This window comes from Ascaphus truei, chromosome 1 (genome assembly GCF_040206685.1).
Source record: "Ascaphus truei isolate aAscTru1 chromosome 1, aAscTru1.hap1, whole genome shotgun sequence".
Taxonomy (NCBI): Eukaryota; Metazoa; Chordata; class Amphibia; order Anura; family Ascaphidae; genus Ascaphus; species Ascaphus truei.
Window position 1 is genome coordinate 321,878,560 of NC_134483.1, and position 21,952 is coordinate 321,900,511.

General features: G+C 45.8%; 1 protein-coding gene across 2 annotated transcripts in view; it reads left to right on the top strand.

Annotated features, from left to right (window-relative positions):
* PRKG2 (protein kinase cGMP-dependent 2) overlaps positions 1-20,539 on the top strand; it is a 174,967-nt gene extending 154,428 nt beyond the window's left edge. The window contains exons 16-19 of one of the 2 annotated variants that reach the window (XM_075606512.1): positions 415-537; positions 5,508-5,570; positions 18,540-18,606; positions 19,491-20,539. In XM_075606512.1, the coding sequence (XP_075462627.1) occupies positions 415-537; positions 5,508-5,570; positions 18,540-18,606; positions 19,491-19,586 (349 nt within the window). In that variant the 3' untranslated portion in view covers positions 19,587-20,539. The remainder of the gene's footprint in view (positions 1-414; positions 538-5,507; positions 5,571-18,539; positions 18,607-19,490) is intronic. The other variant, XM_075606518.1, reaches the window with a different exon arrangement.
* Positions 20,540-21,952: the final 1,413 nt, after the last annotated feature.

Below are 21,952 nucleotides of genomic sequence, written 5' to 3' on the forward strand. Positions count from 1 at the left end.
TTCGTTTCTAGTTGGCGTGTGAGAGTCTAGCATTAAATTCTGCTGTGAGCGTTACTGTGTATGTGATTAGTAAGAGCAGTTTCTACTTATGTACGCACAAAACTGAATCCCTTCATTGTTAGAGTGGTCTGTATAACATTGCAGAAGATCATTTTCCTGGTACGCCATGTGCACATTTCCAATAATAAACATGATATTAGCTGAAAGTTTCTCTTTGTGAGAATAGTGTTGAGCTTCATTTTCCATGGTGACTGAGGGAAGAAACAAATGTTTTCTCTACATGTTTCTGCAGTTGAATAGAGAGCTTAACTATACACAGTTCTGTTTTTCTTCTAATATACGGTATCTTTGGAAGAATAATTTTTTTTTAACGGGTAATATGTGTAACATCACATCCAACTTATTTCTTTCCAGTCCTCCTTTTACTGGGCCAGACCAGATGATGATCTACAATTTGATTCTCAAAGGCATTGAGAAAATGGATTTTCATAAAAAAATAACGAGACGCTCTGAAGATTTGATCAGTCGGCTGTGCAGGTAAAACACACAATTTTTGTCATATCCTGGAAATGTGCATCTCGTCGCAGCTGAATGCTAGTTTATGTAGAAAACTGTGCAATACAAGTTGATATTGATTGTAGCGATTTGTCTTGGTGTTCAATATCTTCTTAAAATAGTACATTAGAAATTGTTTTTATCTGGAGAGAAACACCTAGGCCCAGATGCCCTTAAGCTCCGTTAGGGCATTTAACATGATGTTAATCTTGGGCAACGTCTCGCTAATGTCAACATTATCAAAAATCAGTAATGTAACATTAACTGAGGTTAGCGGCCGTAGCATTAATATTAGCGGTTATTAGTTAAAATGATATGCAGATGATATTCTAATTAGCCATCATCATTACCATATCCTATCCATTAAACTCCATTAACATTACCAAATGTTGCCCCTCTCCCACCAACACCAATGGGACCAGCTGTGTGTCTTGACCAATCTCCTCCCTATGCAACATCCCTCCCAAAAAACCTTAATGGCTTCAGCTGTCAGACTGGGCCATATTCTTACCTAAGTTACACCTTATACAGCTCAACTCCATTATAGCGTGATCCGCTACAACGCGGATCCGCTTTTCAAAGCTTTATTGCTAACGGGCACACACGGAGACAGAGAAACACGGAGACAGACGGAGACACACACACACAATAAAAATATATGGTATATAACAGATTTAAACATTGACAACAGTCCTAGCTTTCCTGCTCCCACCCCTCAGCATGCAGGGGTCTACAACTCCCACAGTGTGGACACAAACTGCTCTCATGATTTGGAGCTTGTCTTGTTTGTCATTGCCAATCCTGGTTTTTCACTTACATATAATTTATCTGCTGTATTTTTGTTATTATGGAGATCACACTAAAGTATACTTGGAAGGTGACAATTGTAAGAGGGGACACATGCTGTGCTGTGACTCACTATAGGGAGTATTTGCACCCCAGTGCTTCCCACAGCCAGTAATAAGGTGTCACTCCATCACCCCAGACTACAACTCACCAGCATACTGTGTGACTGACAAACACACACACACACACACACACCTTCTCCACTTTCTTTGGCCCCTTGGACAGCTTTCAGAGATGCAGGGGGAGTGCAGTATCTCTGTTCCTCTCCTCTCACAGCACGGCAACACAGGCTCTCTCACACTGCACATGCAGGCACTCTCACACAGGCTCTCTCACACAGCACATGCAGGCACTCTCACACAGGCTCTCTCAAACAGCACATGCTGGCACTCTGACACAGGCTCTCTCACACAGCACATGCAGGCTCTCTCACACAGCACATGCAGACACTTTCACACAGTCTCTCTCACACAGCACATGCAGGCTCTCTCACACAGCACATGCAGGCACTCTGACACAGGCTCTCTCACACAGCACATGCAGGCACTCTCACACAGGCTCTCTCACACAGCACATGCAGGCTCTCTCACACAGCACATGCAGGCACTCTCACACAGCACATGCAGGCACTCTCACACAGCACATGCAGGCTCTCTCACACAGCACATGCAGGCACTCTCACACAGCACATGCAGGCACTCTCACACAGCACATGCCGGCTCTCTCACACAGCACATGCAGGCTCTCTCACACAGCACATGCAGGCTCTCTCACACAGGCTCTTTCACACAGCACATGCAGGCTCTCTCACACAGCACATGCAGGCATTCTCACACAGGCTCTTTCACACAGCACATGCAGGCTCTCTCACACAGCACATGCTGGCATTCTCACACAGGCTCTTTCACACAGCACATGCAGTCTCTCTCACACAGCACATGCAGGCTATCTCACACAGCACATGCAGGCTCTCACACAGCACATGCAGGATCTCACACAAAGCACATCCAGGCTCTCTCACACAGCACATGCAGGCTCTCTCACACAGCACATGCAGGCTCTCTCACACAGCACATGCAGGCTCCCTCACACAGCACATGCAGGCACTCTCACACAGCACATGCAGGCACTCTCACACAGGCTCTTTCACACAGTACATGCAGGCTCTCTCACACAGCACATGCAGGCACTCTCACACAGGCTCTTTCACACAGTACATGCAGGCTCTCTCACACAGCACATGCAGGCTCTCTCACACAGCACATGCAGGCTCTCTCACACAGCACATGCAGGCTCTCTCACACAGCACATGCAGGCTCTCTCACACAGCACATGCAGGCTCCCTCACACAGCACATGCAGGCACTCTCACACAGCACATGCAGGCACTCTCACACAGGCTCTTTCACACAGCACATGCAGGCTCTCTCACACAGCACATGCAGGCATTCTCACACAGGCTCTTTCACACAGCACATGCAGGCTCTCTCACACAGCACATGCTGGCATTCTCACACAGGCTCTTTCACACAGCACATGCAGTCTCTCTCACACAGCACATGCAGGCTCTCTCACACAGCACATGCAGGCTCTCACACAGCACATGCAGGATCTCACACAAAGCACATCCAGGCTCTCTCACACAGCACATGCAGGCTCTCTCACACAGCACATGCAGGCTCTCTCACACAGCACATGCAGGCTCCCTCACACAGCACATGCAGGCACTCTCACACAGCACATGCAGGCACTCTCACACAGGCTCTTTCACACAGTACATGCAGGCTCTCTCACACAGCACATGCAGGCACTCTCACACAGGCTCTTTCACACAGTACATGCAGGCTCTCTCACACAGCACATGCAGGCTCTCTCACACAGCACATGCAGGCTCTCTCACACAGCACATGCAGGCTCTCTCACACAGCACATGCAGGCTCTCTCACACAGCACATGCAGGCTCCCTCACACAGCACATGCAGGCACTCTCACACAGCACATGCAGGCACTCTCACACAGGCTCTTTCACACAGTACATGCAGGCTCTCTCACACAGCACATGCAGGCACTCTCACACAGGCTCTTTCACACAGTACATGCAGGCTCTCTCACACAGCACATGCAGGCTCTCTCACACAGCACATGCAGGCTCTCTCACACAGCACATGCAGGCACTCTCACACAGCACATGCAGGCACTCTCACACAGGCTCTTTCACACAGTACATGCAGGCTCCCTCACACAGCACATGCAGGCTCACACTGCACATGTAGGCTCTCTCACACAGCACATGCAGGCTCTCTCACACACAGCACATGCAGGCTCTCTCACTCTCCCCCTCCCTGCCTCCCTTCCTCCCTCCCCCCTCCCTTCCTCCCTCCCCCCCTCCCTTCCTCCCTCCCCCCCTCCCCTCCTCCCTCCCCCCCTCCCTTCCTCCCTCCCTCCCCCCCTCCCTTCAAACCCTCCCTCCCTCCCCTGCTATTGCTGTCAGAAGCTGGCAGGTCACAAATAGTAACTTTGTTACTTGCAACAAAGTAATATTTCTTCCACCACTTGCATAGCTTTTGGCAAGGTCATTTTTATCTGTTTTTTTTTTTAGTTTGTAGTTAAAATCACTGTCCCCCCCACTTCTCTTCCCATTCTCCCCTTCGCCCACCTCTCCCTCTCCCCTCTTCTCCCCCCACTTCTCATCCCTTTCCCCCCTCAACACCGCCCCATACCCATCACCTCTCCCCCTCACCTCTGCTCCTCCCCTCTCCCCCCCTCACCTCTACCCCCCCTCACCTCTCTCTCCTCGCGCTCGCTCCCCCCTCACCTTGCTTCCCCCTTCACCTCGCTTCCCCTCTCACCTCGCTCCCCCCTCACCTCGCTCCCCCCCTCATCTCGCTCCCCCCCACCTCGCTCCTCCCCTCACCTCGCTCCTCCCCTCACCTGGTCCCCCCCTCACCTCGATCCCCCCTCACCTCGATCCCCTCTACATCTCCCCTCCTCCACCACCTTCCTCAATCCCCACTCACCTATCTCTTCTCCCTCACCCTTGCCTCTCCTCCTCCCTTGGCCCCTCACCTCTCCTTCCCCCTCACTCTCCTCCCCCCCTCACCTCTCTTCTCCCCTCACTCTCCTCCCCCCCTCACCTCTCTTCTCCCCCCCTCACCTTTCCTCCCCCTCACCTGTCCTCCCCCTCACTTCTCTTCTCCCCCCCTCACCTCTTCCCCCCCTCATCTCTCCCCCCTCACCTCTCTCTCCTCACGCTCGCTCCCCCCTCACCTTGCTTCCCCTTTCACCTCGCTTCCCCTCTCACCTTGCTCCCCCCTCACCTCGGTCCCCCCCTCACGTCGCTCCCCCCTCTCACCTCGCTCCACCCCTCACCTCGGTCCCCCCCTCACGATCCCCCTCACCTCGCTCCCCCCTCACGATCCCCCTCACCTCGATCCCCCCTCACCTCGCTCCACCTCACATCTCCCCTCCTCCACCACCTTCCTCAATCCCCACTCACCTATCTCTTCTCCCTCACCCTTGCCTCTCCTCCTCCCTTACCCCCACAACTCTCTCCTCCCCCCCTCACCTCTCTCCTCACCTCTCCTCACCCCCTCACTCTCTTCTCCCCCCTCACCTCTTCCCCCCCCTCACCTCTTCCCCCCACCACCTCTCTCCCCTGCCATTTGCTACTTTACTTCTTTTTCCTACTCACGTGCATCAGCGTAGTTCCGAGTTATATACCTTTACAAAAGTGCCTATTATTTCTGAAATAAGCCTACATTTAGCATATAATAGTAATAATCCCCTCAGAACAGGGCATTACTGGCCAATAATGCCCTGGCTGGGTTAAAGTCCCTCGGCTTCACCTCGTGCCTTCAACTCTTCCAGCCAGGGCATTATTGGCCAGTAATGCCCTGTTCTGAGGGGATTATTACTTAATTAACATTGGCTAAATCTGTGAGTAAAACTTAAAGCAACAACCATACCGCTCATGTTTTTGATATTCTAATGATGCACTTTAAATAAATTCTTTATTTCCATTTAAATATCCTGAATATGTTTAATGTTTCTTTCGTTTACATTTCATGCACTGATTTAATGTGGTTTTACTGATTTCCTTTTTCAAAGACAGAACCCAACAGAACGTCTTGGAAACATGAAGAATGGAATAGCTGACATTAAAAAACACAGGTACAGTATAACTTAAAATTGGTTATGATTAGAGATGGGCGAGTCCAGATTCTCGAAATTCGCCCCCCCCCTGGATGTCTAGCATTTGACCATAATTTTCTGAGGCTCTGATCTGTGTGCTGGGCCAAAGAGAAAATGAAGCAAACACCTTGCTTTCAATTCCCACTCTGATCTCACTGTATATATTTCAGCCACCCCTACCAGTGTGGGCACTGAACTTGTCTTGTAATTAGATAGAGACAAGCCATCTACCACCTGACTTGTCTTAGTCAATCAGTTCCAGTCCAGACTAACTTCAGAGTGTGTATGTGTGTGTGTGTGTGTGTGTGTGTGTGTGTGTGTGTGTGTGTGTTTGTGTTTGTGTGTGTGTGTGTGTGTGTATATATAAAACGGAAATAGCCATGTTAGTCAAGTTGCGATAGTGCAGAATAAATGAGTTCTTCAGTATTAGGTGATACCTTTTTTATTTGGACTAACAATTTATGTCATACAGTAGGACAAGCTTTCGAGAGTTCTCCTCTCTTCAGGTCTACAATACTGATATACAAAGGATTCTATGGCTAAAACAGTGTAGAACCCCCCCCCCCCAGATATGTACTGTAGATACGGTAGGGTGTTAAAAGTGTTTGAAGTCAGGGGAGGGTGACAAGGAAAATGGAGGGGAGAGGAAAGGATGATGGGTGGGGGTGGGGGAGAATGTGTGGATAAGAATAGAGGCAGTCAGGATAATTACAAACAATTTTGATAGGGTGTGAGAAACCCCATATCCGTATTAAGTCCTTTGGTTTTGGTGTCAGAGTCTTATCATTCTGAGTTTAAATGTTTTCCATTCTTGGGTGCGTTTAAACATTCCATTGAGGATTTTGATTTTTAAATCATTTATGGAATAATCTGGTTGTGAGAAATTGTCCCACAGGTGAGCAGTATCTTCCTTCTTCATGATGGAGTATAGAGTGTCTATGCATATTCATTCTGCCTTGTAGTTTTTGGTTGGTTTCCCCAATGTAGCATCTTTGGTCACATTTGTTGCATTGAATCATATAAACCACATTCCTGGATGTGCAGCTGTATGATCCTTTAACATTGAGAGTTCCACGGTTGTGACTGGCTGTTGGATCTTGGCATATATGTTTGCAGAGTTTGCAGCTTTTGTTGCACGGTTTTGTTCCATTATCAGTGTCTTTAAGTTCGTTGACTAATTTCTGTTTGAGGTTTGGTGGTTGCCGGAACACAAGAATGGGAGGTTTGGGAAAGATTTCTTTTAATGTCACATCCTCTGCCAGCATGGGTTGCAGATCTTTGATTATTTTTCATATACCCTCTAGGGTAGGGTTGTATGTGGCCACTAGTGGTATGCATGTGGTAGGTTCTTTCTGTCTGTATTGTAGCAGGTGTTCTCGCAGGGTTTTTAGTGCAGATGTAATAGTTTTGGCAATGGTCTTTGGTTTGTATCCCTTCTGTCTGAACGATTCGGTCAGGGTTGTGAGGTGCCGGTTTCTGTGTTCAGTGTCAGAGCATATGCGGTGGTATCTTATAGCCTGGATGTGTATGATACCTTGTTTGGTATGAGTGGGATGGAAGCTGGAGTTGTGGAGGTAACTGCATCTGTCTGTTATATATATATATATATATATATATATATATATATATATATATATATATATATAATTATTATTATTTTTACTGCCAACTTACAGTCAATAAGTTTTAGTTGGGTAGAGCAACAACTAAAATAACACTGTCCCGGGAGACTCCTGTGGCGGGTAGGATCTCAGTGGCCGGAACAGCAGGAGCATAGTAGGGGTCACAATCAGAGGGTCCGAGGCAGGCGGCAGACAGCGCAGTCAGGTGACAAGCAGGGGTCCGAGGCAGGCGGCAGACAGCGCAGTCAGGTAACAAGCAGAGGTCGGCAACGAGGAGACTGGAACAGAACAGGGGAGCAGGAACAGGTCCGGGAGCAGGGACTGAGACCTGGGAGCAGGGACTGAGACCGGGGAGCAGGGACTAAGACCGGGGAGCAGGGACTGAGACCAGGGAACAAACAGGGACAAGCCAGATTACCAGCAAGGGCCTTTACTATAAACAGAATCAATTACAGGAACAGATCAGGATCAAAGACCGAGGCATGTGCATAGGAGTCTGACTCCAAACAAAGGCAAGGGAACAAACAGGAAGCAGAAGCTATAAAGGACAGAGACAGGAGCAACAAGAAGACAGACAGAGGAACCCCAGAGCACACAGAAGGCAGCAGCACACCCGGTGGACAAAGAAGAACTATGGCTAGGCAGAAGGTCTAGGAGACCCTGACATTACTCCCCCCTCTCGAGAGCGTTTTCCGGACGATCCTCCAGGCTTAGCAGGGTGTCCCTGATGGAAAGCCGACTCACGATGGCCTTCGGACAACACTCCATGTTTCACAGGAACATAGCAATCAGCAACAACTCCGGACAACCCTCCAGGCTCTTCAGGGAAACCTTGATGGAAGGCCAACTTAGTGTGTATGTCAAGTGCTGATGGGAAATCTGTGAGAGGGCCATTTATCCTCATCACACGAGCGTAGGCATCAGCATCAGGTACATTAGGCATAGCAAGGAACTTCACAAGGGATCCGTCTAACGTCATAGACGCCACTTGCCTCCCCACACGCAGAGCTCCTTCTCTTTCTCTAATGTGACAGGTCCCTATCCTAGGGCATGTCCCTGTGACCACCCACCCTCACTAGTGGGGAGTCAGAGCCTCAGCTCTAGCGTGGGGATTTCTGGCCTAGGGCAGAAGCTCGCAGCTCTCTGCCTCCCTTCTTTCCCCCTCTGTATCCTCAGCCTGACTGACTCATGTGCTTCACAACATTGTATCAAATCCCCTGCTGCAGAGAATCTGCCAGTCTCAGTGGCTGGCTGGCTGCAGGTGATAGGGATCATAGGGCATTCCCCAGAGGCTGCTGGGAGATGTAGTCCACTCAGGACCTCTTTTCTATGGGAACCGCATGCGCAATCTCTCCTGCGCCTGTGTGAAGCTGTAATGGCCGCCGCTACGCTTAACTGCGCCTGCGTAACTTCCAAGAGCTCCTGCACACTTGTAATGGCCACCGCTACCCTTGCCAACCTCTGCGCATTGTGCAAACCTCGCGTCACAACCAAGATGGCGGCGCTCACCGGGAGAAGTCGCCGTCTCCTTCCCCCACTGCCACAGGGGTAACACAGGGGGCAAAGGGACATCAGGGAAACTGGGAGTGACCCCCATACACTCTCCCCTGGTGAAAATACCAACGTCCCCGCTTGGAGGACAGCGTCACCCAGTACAAAGATATATAATAAAAATGCAGGGCATGATATATATATAACTTATCACTTATGCTTTGTATGAATTGGCACACCACATAACAACCACAGTAATACCCGAGGCCAGCTGAGTGTTAGCTGCTTGCTGAGACCAATTGTGGGGAGCCCCTAACTGATAATGTGGAGGTACCTCACTTTGGCTTTTGTGAGCCTCCGCCTGGGTAATCTCTTGGAAATCATGCGCTGGGGTAACAGTCACTGGTTCCATACTACTTCCTCCCCCTGGTGGAAGGAATAGCACAGTGTCTCTTGGCCAGACCTTTACCTGGCCATCCGAAGCATGGATGCTGTAGGCCAGGAGATCTTGACCTTTTCCGCGGTCCACCACATGGTGAATGGAGCGCTCCTTTTTGTGCTTAAAGGAGGCAATCTTCACGGGATCACTCACAACACAGTCCTTGTCCCTAAGCACTTGGGAGGCTTCCACTGGGAAGCGAGCGATTAGCAAAGTCTCGGTACTCAATGTCTTTACCACATCCTGCAGGGGGTAAAGGGTTGGTGCCTCACCACTGCTATGATTCACGGTGGCCAACAGGTCTTCGGGGACGCAGTCAGTTCCCACCTCGGCTGTCTTGGGACCTGTCCCCGACACTTCTGGGGAAGTCCACTCACTTTCCAGACACTCGTGAGCGTTGGATCCCAGTGCTGGGACCAATTGGGTTGGAGCGCACGGGCTCACACTCAGTTCAATCACAGTAATACTTATGGCAGCACTGGACATCATGATGGGGCTGTCTTTCCTCTTCACCTGGACGATAGGCGGTGGGTACTGGTCCCCTCGCACCACTGGACAGCAATCTTCTAAGGGGGACACCTCCGCCAGGACGCAATGCCAAGTGGAGCCAATCGCCCTGGTGGCCAGACTTAAGGAGCTACCGTGCTCCGCGGTCACCTGGAAGCTCACACCCGACACCCCGGGGCAGTCAACTCACCCTTGTCATCGTTAGGTACTGATCCCAAGCCTAGGACCGACGGTACCATCATCTTAGGCCGGACTGGCCGTAGTAGGGCACACGTGCCCAAAGCAGGCGAGGCAACCGGCTCTTTGTCCTCAGCTTCACTTGTCATCTGTGGTTCCATCTGTGGTTCCGGCATTGAAACCAAATCTGGAACCACGGTTAGGACGCATGGGCCCTCCGTAGTTGAGGTAGGCTGGTTAGCCGCATCTTCCTCTGCGGGTTCCGTAGCACACAGCAGCACTGGTTTTAGGAACTGTGCCTCGCAGCAGGCACACTTGGGGCATAGGCACCTGACGTACCTTTTTCCTTCCACTTTCACTACCTGAACCCCTCGTGGTCGCTGATGGGGATCAAAGTTCATACCACCGGAGAGTTTAAGGTCTTTCTGTAAGCACGGGCACAAAAGAAATGTTACATACAGTCCCTCTGCTGGCCAAACACCAAACAACTGCACATGTGAATCGCTGCATCCTGTACTGTCCTTAGTGGAGACAGCAGTTACTGATTGAGAATCGCTGTGCTTGCTCTCCCTGGTGGACTCCAGTGGAGGAGCACCTTCTTCCAAGGAGTGATTCTGTCTCTGCGCTGAGCCACTCACAGCGCAGGGGCGGGGCTCTGGTTTTCGTGCCAGACCCGGACAGAATTCTGCAACAATTTCTTGCACAGTCCTGGTGCTCGACCGACTTGGTGGGAGCCGCCATCTTAGGTGTGACTCACGGCTTGAGGGAGCCTCCATTTTAATCACAGTCTCATCAATTACACTATGACTCTCTGCATAGATAGGGGGGTAGCCTTCTGGTGGGGCCTCTGGTTTTCCTGGCATTTCAGGGTAGATAACAGGACATCATACTTTAGTGAGTGTTCCAAGGAGCAATATTTTGGATGGGCCTCCTTCTCTCATTAAATCTTGTTTGGCCCTCACCAACACTGAGCACCACACTCCGTCTGCATCTACGCAGCGGCCTAAGACTTTTGCGCCCCATAAGCCGGGGTACTGACCCAATATTGAGCAAATATTACAGGAGGGAGTTTCAGCAGGAACTTGTCCTACAGCAAGAGTTTGTGAGGGCGGGACTTGCCCCTTTAATGCCATTCGTAAACTTCTTGGCAGGATGGCAATGATAACGAGAACAACATATTTTATACTGAATTTGGTCACCCCAGGTTTGGCTCTCAGCAGCGCCTCCAAATGTAGCCCTCTTACCCCACCCTAAGTGAGATTGAGGTGGGTAGGTGTATCTGACTACTTATCAGTGTGGTGCTGTACCTGTTTGGCAACCAGGAGGGCTGAGCTTCTGCCACGGGGAACCTGGGGTGAATTACTCTACTACTACTATATGGTGCAGCGCCTCCACCTGCGATGGCTCCCAGCAGAGCGGGAGTTGTTCCTCGCAGGACACATACAAATGAACACTGGATGTGAAATAGCAAAGGGCTTTACTGAACATAACATATCTCTTAACGCTCTAATGTACTGACTTATAACTCTATGATAATATCTTATCACTATACCCACTGAAGACACAACTAGCCACACAACTTGCAGGGCCTTGTACCCCACACCTTATTCCCTGAGTCCCAAGTGTCCCAAGAGTTATGCAACCTTAGGCGTGATCAGTGCCTGTGTGGTACCGGTAATGGTGGTGCACTTGGTGACTGTACCTGCCGAGTGTGTCCACACTCGGCATGATGAATCTTCACAAAGGATCCATTGATCCTGCGATGAAACCTGCCTCCGCGTGGGGAGATGTCCCACCAGACGCTCCCACCGTGAAGACTGTCTCTTTCCTGAAGATGTCTGTTCCCAGACCAAACTTGCCAGGCCACGTGCACACAGCTGTGTCCCTGACTATATTAGAATACACCTGACTGCTGAGGGGATCCGTTCCCTATCTAGGGCATGTCCCTGTAGCAGCTCCAACCTTTCAATGACTCAGGGCCTAACTGGGCCTGGGTTATAGGGCCTCCCCACACGCAGAGCTCCTTCTCCTCTAATGTGACAGGTCCCTATCCTGTGACAGTCTCTTAATCAGCATCCTTCACCACCTTGCATCAGATGTTCCTCTCCTCTGATGTCACACACACACAGTCTTAGGCTGCGTTTATAGTCCCTTGCGACGGCGATGCAACATCGCTCCGAAACAAGTACATTGACTCCGTAACAAGCGCTTATTGTAAGCGCAATGGCAACAGAGCGACAGAGTGAGCAAAAATTTCGAAGCCAGGTAAATTTGTTTTTTTTTAGAGACAGTCGCCACATGTGACTGTATCTAAACCAATCAAATTGTGTGGCCCGTCCCCTTATTGACATCACTGGCCTTGTCGCCAGCGACGTCGCTAAAAATCAAATTACAACTTTCGCTAAGACACAGCTGTCTTTTACACATACAGTACAAATGTACAATGTAATTCTATCCCGATATACCTATAGGGACCACATAGAATCTACACACATTAATAGTAATGCAACACCCTCTTACATTTCTACACCTACCCACACCATTGGTATACACTCCCACTCAACACACTCCTTTTGTAAAGCGCTGTATACACTGTGGGCTTTATAAATTTATATTAACACACATACATACACACACACACATACATACACACATACATACATGTTCTATCACAATCCCAAACTAACCGGTACATCGAAAGCTTTAGACACAGAGCCAAATCCACCACCCTGGACAAAGTAAGGAAACAAGCGTATAATCTGACACTGATCGAGAGGAGAGCCGTAGAATCACGGCAAGGCCAACCACAACATAACGATCAAACTTGCGGAAAAGGGAGGAGCAGTGGTTATAATGAACACCGCAGACTACCTACGGGAAGTGCAAGGACAACTCTCTGATGCAAAGTATTACACCACACTGCAGGAGGATCCAGCAAAAAAATACATGAGAGAATTCAACAGGATCATTAAAACACTCCCGATCTACACAAGAGAACAAATTCTGGACCTAATACCAGCTAACCCAAAACCTGGCATATTGTACCTGCTCACTAAAATTCACAAAGAGTGTAACCATAGGCGCCCCATTATCTCTGGATCTGGCACACTGACTGAGAATATTTCTGGCTGGGTGGAAGGCATTCTAAAACTACTTGTCGGGAACACACCAAGCTATGTCAAGGACACTACAACCTGCTAAACAAACTTAATGTCATTGGCCCCCTCCCAACAGGAACACTACTAGTAACCATGGATGTAGAATCAATTTACACACACATCCCCCACAAAGATGGGATTTCAGCCTGTAGATACTATCTGGGACAGCAGGAGTCACTCACAGAGACAGTGCATCGAATTTATTCTGACCAATATCTACTTCATATTTGGAAATGACACATACCTACAGACAACCGGGACCGCTATGGGCACTCGGATGGCACCACAGTATACCAATCTGTTCTGCGCAAAACTGGAAAGTGAATTTCATTGAAACCTTTTCACTTGAAACCCCTTACATACCTTCGGTATATCGATGACATCCTCCTGATTTGGACCTCTGGTGAACAGGACCTCATAGAGTTCCATGAGAACTTCAATACGTTAAACCCAACCATCAACCTCAAACTCACCCATTCCCCGGATGAAGTATATTTCCTAGACACCACCATTACTATAAAGAACAAACAACTACAGACTTCTATATACCGCAAGCCTACAGACAGAGCCAGCTATTTGAGGGACAACAGCTTCCACCCCACACACACTAAGCAAGCAACCATCTACAGTCAAGCCATACGATACAACCGGATATGCTCCGACAAAGCAGACAGAGGCCAGCGGATTACAGACTTGAGATCGGATTTTATAAACCGTGGATATAACCACAGAATTGTAGACCAGCAAATCCACAAAGCCACCAGAATACCAAGAAGTGAGCTCCTTCAATACATACAGAAAGAGACAAGTGACAGGGTACCTTTTGGTGGTCACATATAACCCAAACCAAGAAGCCCTACGCAAGATCGCCAGGGAACTACAACCCATTCTCCAGGAAGATACAAGACTGCAACAGGTCTTCCATGAAACACCCTTATTATCATACAGACAACCTCATAATCTCAAGAAAATGATGGTGAGGAGTAAAGTATTCAACAGTACAACTGAATGCGGGACAAGACCATGCCAGGATGCAAGATGCAAAACCTGTGCAATGCTCCACACAGCGGACACAATACAAATACCACACAGGAATCTGGAGTACAAAATCAGAGGAAGGTTCACCTGTTCCTCCAGCAATGTTGTGTACTTCATCATGTGCATGAAATGCCCAGGGGGCTGCTACTACATAGTTGAGACGGGACAGGGGCTAAACAAGTGAATGAATCTGAATCGCCACAGCATCACACGCGGAACAATACAGTCTTGTCGGCAAACATTTCTCTGACTCTGGCCATAAGATTAAGGATCGAGAGAGAGAGAGAGAGAGAGAGAGACATAAACATAAAACATATTGTTATTTATTTTCGTTATTTTTACTAAATAGATCGTAAATGACATAAATACCTAAATAGGAAGCAAAATACAGCTCCAGATTACATGCTGGTATAACTTTTCCATAATTCAAAAACCAAAAATGTTTGATGAGTTTTGGCAAAACCAAAACACGGATGTCAGATATTGAGGTGTGGGGCAGTAAGTAAGAGGCGAGAGAGGGCTTCAGATACAAAAGGTGTAGACAGAAGACATAATTGAGCAGAACACAAGAGGTGAGGAGGGTTATACCATATCAAGAAATCAGGGCTAAAATATAATACCAGAGAAAGGTCAGTGTATAGAATTTAAAAAGAGAAGGGGAGTTTTATAGGTAATATAGGGTTTAACTGGAAGTCAGGAGTGAGGTTTCAGCAGGAGAGAAGAAGACATATTTGGGAAAGAGTGGACTGATTCCAGGAGCAGAGTTTAGGATAGATTGAAGAGGACGTACAGTAGGAAGTCTAGAAAGTACAATATTACAATAGTCAAGGTGATGATAGTACTTCAACATAGTGTATTAAGTTTGAGTCAGCGAAGGGTCATCCAGGATGATATTGCATTCAGAGACGTTTGTCTGTTTCAAACGTAAATGTGTGAGTTATCAGGATATAGGTGATATTTGAAACCCCAAAATGTAATAAGGTCACCTATAGAGAGCATGTTAGAAAAAAGAGAAGATGTCCAAAGACAGACCCCTGCAGTACACCCACAGAGAGATCGACAGAGGAAAATATGGTGTGAGAGGTTAGAAGAAATCCAGGATAGAACTTTGGATACAAGTATATGGAGAATGTAAAGGAATAGAGTGCTGCATGATATCAAAAACAGAAGAGAGGTTGAGTAATGTATGTATATATGTATGTATGTATGTATGTATGTATATCTTTATTTATATAGTGCCAAAGCGTACTCAGAACTTCACAAAGACAATACAGTACAAGGAATTATAATAATACAACAATCGCAGCAAAGTCAAACAATAGGAAAGGAAATCTCTGCCCCAGAGAGCTTACAATCTAAATGGTATGTTGGGAGACTAACAGGGACAGCAGTTGAGGCAATAAGTACAGTATATGGCTGTACTTGGCCACAATTGTTGGTAGGAATGACTGAGTAATATAAGCAGGATGCAATAATGACCTTGGTCTTTGGCAGCATGAAGGTAATTATCTTATTTTGTTAGGGTTTCAGTGGAGTTAGCAGCATGGAAATCAGATTGTAGAGGGTCTGGGAGAGAATAGGAGTGAAGCAATTGGAACAAGCATGAAAACACAAGGCGTTCAAGGAGTTTGGAGGCAAAAGGAAAGAGACAGGGTGATAGTTAGAAAGACAGGTAGGGCCCAGGGTGTTATTTTTGAGAATATTTGGACATTTTTCATGCTTGATGGAGGTTGGAAAGGTGCCAGAGGAGTGGGAGGATTTGAAAATGTGAGTGAGAGTAGGGATAAGAGTGGAAGCAAGAGGTTTGAGATTAGAGGGAATGAGGATAAGAGAGCAAGTGGTAGAGGGAGAGGAGGAGAGCAACAGAGACATTTCCTCTCCTTGACAAAGCAGAAAGAGTCAATTAAGGCAGAAAGAGCGATAGCAGGAGGAGGTGTAGGATACAGAGAGCATGCCTTGGAAAATGGAATCGACTTTAGCCTTCAAATAGTCAGCAAAGTCACAAGGTGTAGTGGAGAAAGAAAAACTGTTTACAGGTGGGGTTCTGAGGAGAGAATCAAAGACGGAGAAGAGGTGGCATGGGGTTAGACATGTAAATGTTGTCTAGTAAAGAAAAGTAGATTTGAGGTGAAGAAGCTTAGAGTTGAGCGCAAATGGGATGAAGTGATAGAGGAAAGGGGGAATTGGAGAAATCAGAGTGAGAACAGTTTTTTCTGACAAGAAGTCAAGATACTGGCCATCCTTGTGAATGATGGTTATAGCCCATTGGTGAAGGTCAAAAGAAGATGTTAGGGAGAGCAAGCATAAAGCTCAAGGGAGAGTAGGATCATCAATATGTTAATTGAAGTCCCAAAGGAGAAGAAAAGGGGAGTCAGAGTAGAGAAAGGAGAGCCAAGATTCAAAGTCAAACAGAAAGGTAAGGGGATGAGTAGACATTGGTGGCTGATAGGTGACAGCCATCTGGAGAGAGAGAGGAAAGAAGAGCTAGACATTAGGAGCCTCAAAGGAATAAAAAAAGAAATAGAGGGAGGCATAGGAAGAAGCCAAGTGTGGAGAGGACAATGCCCACACCTCCACCCCTGCTTTTAGGGCAGGGGGTGTGAAAGAAAGAAAGGCTTCAATAAAGAGAGCAGCTTCAAGTGCATCATCAGACTGAGAGAATAACATTTTAGTTATACAGTAGCAAAAAAGTGCAGAGTGATAGAAGAAAGTTATGCAAAGAAAGGAATCTGTTAGAAAGTGAACGGCATTCCAAGGGGCTTGGGAGAAAAGGGAGAGAGGCAGGAGGTAGTCAGTGCATTAGTATGAGACTAGAAGAGTTGGCACTATGACGGTGGCGAGTAGAAAGGGAAAGGTGAGGTTGGAGGCAGGTAAAGATAAACAGGGACTAGAACTGAGTTAGATGTCCCCAGAAGCAAGAAGGGGAAGCATAATGAGAAAGAGGTCGTGTATGGAGGATTTGTAAGTGTGTATTTTAGTGCAGAGTGCATTGCTGAGTGGTGAAAGTGTGCATGTAGGAATGGAGGAGTTGTTAGTGTGTATTTTAGTGCAGAGTGCATTGCTGAGTGATGAAAGTGTGCATATAGGAATGGAGTTTATGAGAACAGAGAAGTGGCGAATAAAGAGCAGATGATATATAAAATGGCATTAGAAGGTAGTGAGGAGGGTGGCATGAAAAGTACAGTTTGGACAGGTGTAAGGTGAAAACAAACAGGAATCTGTTTTCTTGAGTGTTGGTTACGAGATTTCCTGTTCATCGCATGTTCAACACCAGTTTAGCTCCATGTCACTTAGAAACTGTTTGCTGTTTCATATTTAAATCAGATCTCATAGGAAGTATTTACTTAGAGTTCTTCCATTGGTTTGAACACAAACAGAAGATCCCTTCACTCAACCAGATATAATTTAGTAATTTATTTTTGTAATCTTTGAATTATGTTTTTATGTGGGTTCTGCTTTGGGATTAGTGATAATATATACAGCAATATAACGCTAAGAAAAAAAGAGAAAAGTAACCCCTTCCATAATAGTAGAGCACTCCTTAATAAATTAAGAGAAAGTAGGTCAAATACGAACATTTATTGTTGCTATGCACATATTGAAGAAATTAACAAAAATGCTTAATTGTGTGAATATAAAACCTAACTTTTACTTGCTATAAAAATGAAAAACTGCTTACTGAGAAGCTAATCAAGTTAAAAAAAAGACTCATATGAGTAACAACAAAGAGAGTAACAGATTGCTTTATACTACATTGAGAGAAAACTATTGTTATTTTGTGTCTATGTACATATTGTAAGGATCAAAAAGTTAAATGTATCTGTGCCAGAAAGGGCAGAGAGACAGAGAGGTGGGTAAAATTCCAAATAACAATTGTTTTCTTTGAACGTAGCATGTAGTCTTCCACCGGATTGTCTCATGAGCTTTGCAGGATTCACTAACCCCTAACAAGCGTTATCAGCCCTGACGCACGGCTTTTCTTTCTATACCATAGGGTGTTCTTCATTTTTTTTTTCACCCTCATCTTTGTGTGTAGCAGTTGTACGTTTCACTGAACTCCCATCTTCCTCTATGGGCAGAGGGAGCCCAATGTATTTTGCTGGACATAGGAACTTAACTTATTTCTCTTCAGTCCCCATTCTCAGCTTTGCACTCCCTTAGGCGTCTTCTGTGCTTCATTGCTCGGCCCTCTCTCAATGCAAATTAGAAGCTTTGTATATGCTGCTGTTACATATGGATGAAAAGACTGGAACATAAAAAATAATATACAGTACATGGAAGTGAAAAACCTTTGCTTTCAATGGGATTTTTGTATTTGGCAAATCTGTTACACGTTTGTGCTGTAATTTTGCTGTTGGGAGACTTTGTTTAAACAGCCAGCTAGATTCTTTGGTGGGAAGCTTGGTGCTAAAGAGGGACATATGTGCCATTTACTTAAATTAAAAGTGGTAAAGTATACAAAATCAACATACCAAATAATGCTTGCAACTAATAATATTTTTATTTCTGTAATCAGGTGGTTTAATGGTTTTAACTGGGAGGGGCTGAGTGCCAGGAGTCTTCCTTCACCTTTAAAACCCGAGGTACGGTGTACATTTTCTGAAATTTACTTCTTGAAATGTTTGCTTTTAAGGATATTTAAAAATGTAACTTATGTGTGTTGAAGAATATGCCTCGTGATTACTATAAGCACTATAATAAGTATAAAAAGAAGCAGCATTGTTCATATGATGTACATTCTATATTAAAGAGTATACAGTGTGTCCACCATTAATGAAGACATTTGCACAATCTATTCAATGTTTGTCCTCTTATAAATCCTCCAATATTCGTCAAGTGTGTCTTGTAAAGCTCCTGCATCTCATTGGTGATCCCCCAACATCCGTGGACCCTTCGGTTCATGGGTGGTGAGCCCTGTGTGGACCGGCTGTCCACCAGCCAAATAGGGGAAACAATATGTCCGATGGAGACATGGCTCACTCTGGTGTCGCAGCTTTCTGTTGGTGACCCAGGCGGACCTATTTGTAGACCACAACCATATTTGCATGTAGATTATGTTAAACCAAACACAAAAAATACACACATCCCTAGAACTGGGGTGGTCACCATACATCAGGAGACCACAGAGGAGCTCCAGATTTCAGGTAAGATTTAAAAAAAGAAACAAGCAGCCAGCATTGCTGCTTAATTGATCGCATTTCACAATTAGTTTCTATATTTTCACAGAAAAAAGGATTTCCAGGCTTCTGCCATGTATACACTTTTACTGTATATGTTTCTTTTCATATAGGGCCTGATTCAATATTCTCCAAAGCAGCAGATCGCACCTCAGTTGGCCGAGAACTGCTATTGAATTGAATAACAGTTTTCCAGTAATCGGCCACTTCAGAGAATATTGAATCAGGGCCCATAATCCTGAAAAACATAACATATTTGACTTACTGTATGTTTATTTTTACACTTGTAGCTAGAAGGCCCCACAGATCACAGCTATTTTGACAGCTATCCACCAGATGAAGAAACACCCCCGGATGAGCTGTCAGGATGGGACCAAGATTTCTGAAAGACTCTCTCAGCAACACAGCACAGACTCCTCTAGCAGTGGGCTATACACAGTCTCTAATATGTCTTGATGGCTGTTAAAGAAAGCATGACGAAGCGTTCCCTTCCGTCATGGCTGAAAACAACAATCAACGACACACAAACGAAAGGCAGCTTTTTCCTGGCCAGGTTTATAAATGATAACTTAGTTCATCTATTTGTATGCAGTCATGGCTCCGATTTGAGTAGTATTGCAGAAGAGCTGGAGATCTGCAGGTTTTGTATAAAAGAATAATGAATGTATGCAGTCCCTAAGAACCTTGCACACTGGTTGTTCTATTCGTGATGGCAATAAAAGGTAGACATCTAATTTTTTTCCATCTTTTTAGTAATTATATCCCTGTTGGAATGCCTTAAAATTATGAATCTAACTTGAAGGACATATTGTGATACAAGTACCAGGGTCAGTAAACATGAGGTTCAGGTATTAATTGTGTGTGATATGGTTGGGGGCTTGGCCTTTACCCACACAGACTTCATTGCTTTGTGATAGGCTGGCACAGGATTAGCATAACATCTGACATTTTCTCATTATGACAAATGTTGGATAATATACAAAAACAGGAGTTTTGTCCTGGTAACCTTTACTGAAGCAGTGTGACCTTATTACACTAAATAGACTAGTAAGTGTGTAATTACAAAGCAGTTCATGTAACATTAAGTAGCTTGTATTTAACAATAAAATTAAAAATACATCCAAGAGCAGTTGTACTTTGTGATGATTTCGATAAAGTAGTGGTACATACTTATCATGTAGATAATTGGGTGCCTGCTGTATGTGCTAAGGGGTCTATGTGTCAAGACAATTGTGGCACAAAACTAAGGTATTTTCATCCTGCAACAAAAGACAAAAATACCCAGTGCTACATCCAATGTGACAAAATACATAAAGTTGTGTGAAAAAGAAATTTGAATTCTATGGTTTTACATATCAGGACATAATAACAATCATCTGTTACTTAGCAGGTCTTAAAATTAGTTAAATACAACCTCAGATGAACAACAACACCAGAGTGTTTACCTGCAATTTCACCACGGTGTCTACCATGGATTAAAGTGCTTTTAACCCTACATCTGCTGGTGTCTAGCCCCTAACTTTCACTGCTGTGCTCCACTTTATTTCTATGTGAAATCTTCTTGCCGCTATGCACATCAGGCGTGACGCACGCCAATGGACTAACTGCCTTGAAACTGTGAGTATTCCTCTTTTCTTGATTCAATGGATTTCGGGATATTGACTGTGATATGAATGCCATTCTCCAGGGTGAAAAAATCATAGTGGTGTTTATATAGACTCTATATTATAGAGGATTGGTTTGTTTTCAATTACCAATATCAAACTCATTCATTGGACCTCACACACCATATGTCCCCATATAGGAGGTTATAAGGCACACATGACTTAATGAGTCTATGAGGCTGGATTATGGTTTTTCCTTATGCTAACAATTAGCACCCTTCAAGACATGATCATATTATAGTGTCTTACTATTGCTGAGCACCGACTTCTGGAATTTCTTCCTATCATTGTAAATTCATGAGTATATTATGTTAAACTTTGCTAGATAAATTTAGGAGACCCCAGGTCACTGGACAGCATATATCCCAATGGATAGTGCATTTTCTGGGACGAGGGGATAGTTAAAAGTATTTCCCAGAGTGTAGTTGGGTAGTGAGGCAGTCCCTTTACACCATAGGAATGGTAAACTCATCATGAGGGCTAAAGGATAGAAGACCTCAGGATTCTAGGGTTTATGACCAAAGAGAGTACGTTTCCTGGAAGGGTGGGAATGGATGTCAGTGGGCCCCTTAAGTATTGTTAGTTAAGTAGTTTTAAGGTGCACTGTTAGATCATGAGTAGGAGACCCCAGGTCAATAGTGTATGTTCCCAGAATGAGGTAAAGGGGATTCTGCAGGGTGTTTCCTAGAAGCAAAAAAGTGGTAGTGCGCAGCTAATAACTAGTGAACAACAAATATCAAGTGAACAGTGCACCGTGATTAAACAAACAATATTGTGGACCTTAAATGTGGATCTTGCACTAATCGTGGGTCTGCAGCCTTTCTTGGGGGTGGCTCGACACCCCAGGAACTAGACAAAAAACAAAAGAACAAGGCGCACAACGCACATAGTGTAGTAGAGTTAAAAATGTGACTTTATGGTTAAAAGTAAATATATCTGCGTACATCAAGTAAGAATAAACAAGCAGTTGGTATATTGGTTTACCACACCAGGAGATGACACTGTGCGACGCCCTTGGATGGATCTCGGCATGCAATGGGTCAGGAGACGTCTCATCTGTCCCTTACAGCGTCCTCCGTTTAGGGGTA